The following is a 3,205-nucleotide window of genomic DNA, read 5'->3' as shown; positions in this document are numbered from 1 at the left end:
TCGAATAATCCGACGATGACATCAAACTGTCAGGCTCCATGTCATGTAACTCTTGGGGCTATACGTAAAGTAATCTTTCAAAAATACCCACACCCAACTCAAAGCCAAAACCTGGACAAACTAATGTTTCCTTTCTAATAGAGTACTATAACATATAAAGATTTGAAAAACAATCATTAGTAATGTTGTTGTACTACGTGCGGTAGTTATAAACAGTACGTAAAAAGAGAAAACAAGAAAAATATACAGATTTTATGTGGTTCGGCAATATGCCTACATCCACAAGAGCGAGGGCTGAATTTTTACTAACTATCTAAAGTAGAGTTACATGATATGTATTTATACTAACTATAGCTGTACAGAGATATTAGAAAATTTCAATAATACCAATGTACAGTACCGCGGGAGCGTTGCCCCTGCACCCCCAACCTATTAATCGCACACTCCCCCTCACTCCACTCCCCCTCACTCCCTACATTAGTTTGCTTTCTCTGTATACGTGTTCTATTCGATATAAACCACATACTACAATAAATGTTAACCTCACCTTTTTTATGTACCTAATTGGGGCCTATCTCTACTTCGATTGGTCTCATTTATAAGCCAAAACCTGGACAACTGATGTTATATTTTCTTGGATCGATCTGGATTTTTAAGATTGTACAAAACTTTTCACACAGGATTTATCCTCATGAATTGCACAGCAAAATCCAAGCTATAGTTTGAATAGAATGAAAAAAAAAAATGGAGTTCACGGGACAACATTTTCTCTAGAAAAGTGCTATTCGTCATCCTTTAGTAATTATTCTATGATGAATAGCATTTTTCTTTCATTTAACATCCTGAGACAAACAAGAATTTCTAATATTGATGGGAACATCGAGAACTATATTGATAGCAAGATACTCCACCTTATTGTTTCCTAATTGATCTTGCCACTGGTCTAGCCAGGACAATGCTAGCTAGGAGGACAAAACATTGTGCACTTGCCATGCAGATGCCAGCATTATGGGCTTCCCTTTCCATCCAAGGAGAAGGCAACCCTTCTCAGTAGCAAGGGTGTAGCCATCACAACCATACACTGATAACATCATTCTAGCTTGACTCATGCACGTCAATCCCATGACTTTAAACCCCGCTCGGCCTAATTGTCGTCGCCATTGATCTACTCTCTCGTGCCTCTCGATCCTATCTGAGCCTTCGAATGCAACAATGTTGCGGATTTCCTCCGCAAAGTGAAGCATCTCTATCTTCATCCTCTGTGCACTATGGCGTGGGAGGGTCGCCTCGAGGGAATCGAAAATGGCAGAATAATAATGCAGAGATTCAAGGAATCTCCCAAGAAAGAAGGGACCGTTGTGGTTTGCATCTTGCTCCACAACTGTAACTGCAGTCGGGGCTAACTTCTTGATCGCTTGAAGTATGGCTTTTAGGGACCCTCTGCTCTCTTTGACATACTCGTGCAAGTGCATGATGCAATTCACAAAAAGTGCTTCCCCTTCTCTCAAGTTAAGGTTCTCTCTGGTTAAAAGTGAGGGTGTCACTGGATCTGTTTTCATGGTGATTTCTAGTGTAATGCCTACTGAGCTAGCATCCTCCATAAGGGCTTTTATGCTGGCCTCAAGCCCTAGTTGATTTTGATCACTGATTAATCCTGTGATTCTGAGCTTTGGAGGGCCCTCAGGTCTTGATGAAAGGGACCTTATCAAAGAAGGCCATTGAAGGGTAGTCTCCATCCCTAGATCAATGATGTGCAAGGAGTCCTTCCCTTGTGCTGCTTGACATATAGCTTCATTTGCAGCCATGAAACCAAAAGCAAGATAAGGAGTAGCTTGATGAAGGAGTTGAAAAGATTCTGCTTTCTCCTCCCTTGTGATCAAGGACTTACCCATAGCACCATTTGTGAGTGTTCCATTTGCATTGGCATTGTGAAGATTTGATAGCCTAGACTTCAATCCGGTTGCAACGCAGTAGGAGACTCGTTGCAGTGAAGTGCCTAAAGGATTGGCAGAAGCCCAAACTTGGCTGAGTATTGACTCTGCAAGTTGGGTGTCCCTGCAGCCCACAGCCTCAGCACAAGACAACAACATGTGCACCAAGTGCAGCCCTTGGTCCACTCCATTGCTATCCTCCACACCCAGCATTATTTCATCAGGAACAACTCCTAAGTCCTCAATTGAGTCGCTCATTGCCAATTTATCTCCTATCATCATTGAAACATCACCATAAACATCATCTGCCCTTGGAAATGTTTCAATCTCATAATGAAAGTGATTGAAATTTTGATGCTCATCCAGCAAGTTGTTACAATCTTTGTCACAATGATCCATGTTAATGAAGCTATCGACAAAGTCATCTACCTCTGAAGCAGCCAAGCATGGTGTAGTAGTGGTATCAGAAGGAGAACACATTTCAAACTCATCATTCATCAGTTTCTCCTCCCACTCCCCCTCCCACTCCCACGCTCCTTGTTCTTGCTCAACTCTCTCAGGACAAAACCTTCGAATGGCAAGATCATGGTTGAAACTATCATCAAAGGGGAAGGAGAGCCAACCATTCATGGCTGCCATTGCTATTTGAAGAAGTTGTGGGGAAAGCAGGAACAACTGGCTTTAAGAATGAAGAGACTAAAGCGCCTTGGTCTCATGTGGTGATCAATATGGTGCATCCTTTATTTACTATGTTGAATAGGAATATTCTCCTGCAGATGAGGTGCCATTAAAACTATCTTTATAAAAAGAACTGTTAATTCTTATTGACATACATTAGTTCCATAAAAAAAAAAATAGATTTTCTAAGAGGAAATGTGTTACCTTTATACTGGATAAAAGTTACCATATTTGATTGGAACCATGTCCTTGGGACATCTATGACTAAAAAACAACCTTGGGACATCTATGACTAAAAAACAAAGAGGTTGCCTTCTTTTCCTTCTTCTCTTCTTTTGTCGGCAAAAACAAAGAGGTTGAAACTTGCAGCTTTGAAATTTACAACACTTGATAGTTGATTATCAAAGATGTGTTCATATATAGCTCAATCTTGGTGCATTTATACTGATCAAACTGTCTTACTCAGTTTTCCATGAAACCATTGTTGACCATATTGAATTGGCAATGGTGCTCCAAAACTAATTGCATGCAGAGGGGGTAATTAATTTAGAATTGGGTAGGAGAGTTGTTGTGGTGGGGGCAACACAATTTGTGAA

At 40.7% G+C, this 3,205-nt stretch overlaps 1 protein-coding gene across 1 annotated transcript; it reads right to left on the bottom strand.

The window, feature by feature from the left end:
• Positions 1 to 570: 570 nt before the first annotated feature.
• Positions 571 to 2,705, bottom strand: LOC121233974 (GRAS family protein RAD1-like). The gene has a single exon (XM_041129758.1). The coding sequence runs from the start codon at positions 2,568 to 2,570 to the stop codon at positions 963 to 965; it is 1,608 nt and encodes a 535-aa protein (XP_040985692.1). The 5' UTR covers positions 2,571 to 2,705; the 3' UTR covers positions 571 to 962.
• Between the last annotated feature and the right edge of the window lie 500 nt (positions 2,706 to 3,205).

This window comes from Juglans microcarpa x Juglans regia, chromosome 6D (genome assembly GCF_004785595.1).
Source record: "Juglans microcarpa x Juglans regia isolate MS1-56 chromosome 6D, Jm3101_v1.0, whole genome shotgun sequence".
In the NCBI taxonomy this organism is placed as follows: Eukaryota; Viridiplantae; Streptophyta; class Magnoliopsida; order Fagales; family Juglandaceae; genus Juglans; species Juglans microcarpa x Juglans regia.
The sequence above is the reverse complement of the archived record's forward strand: the minus strand, read 5'-3'. Positions and strand labels throughout refer to the sequence as shown.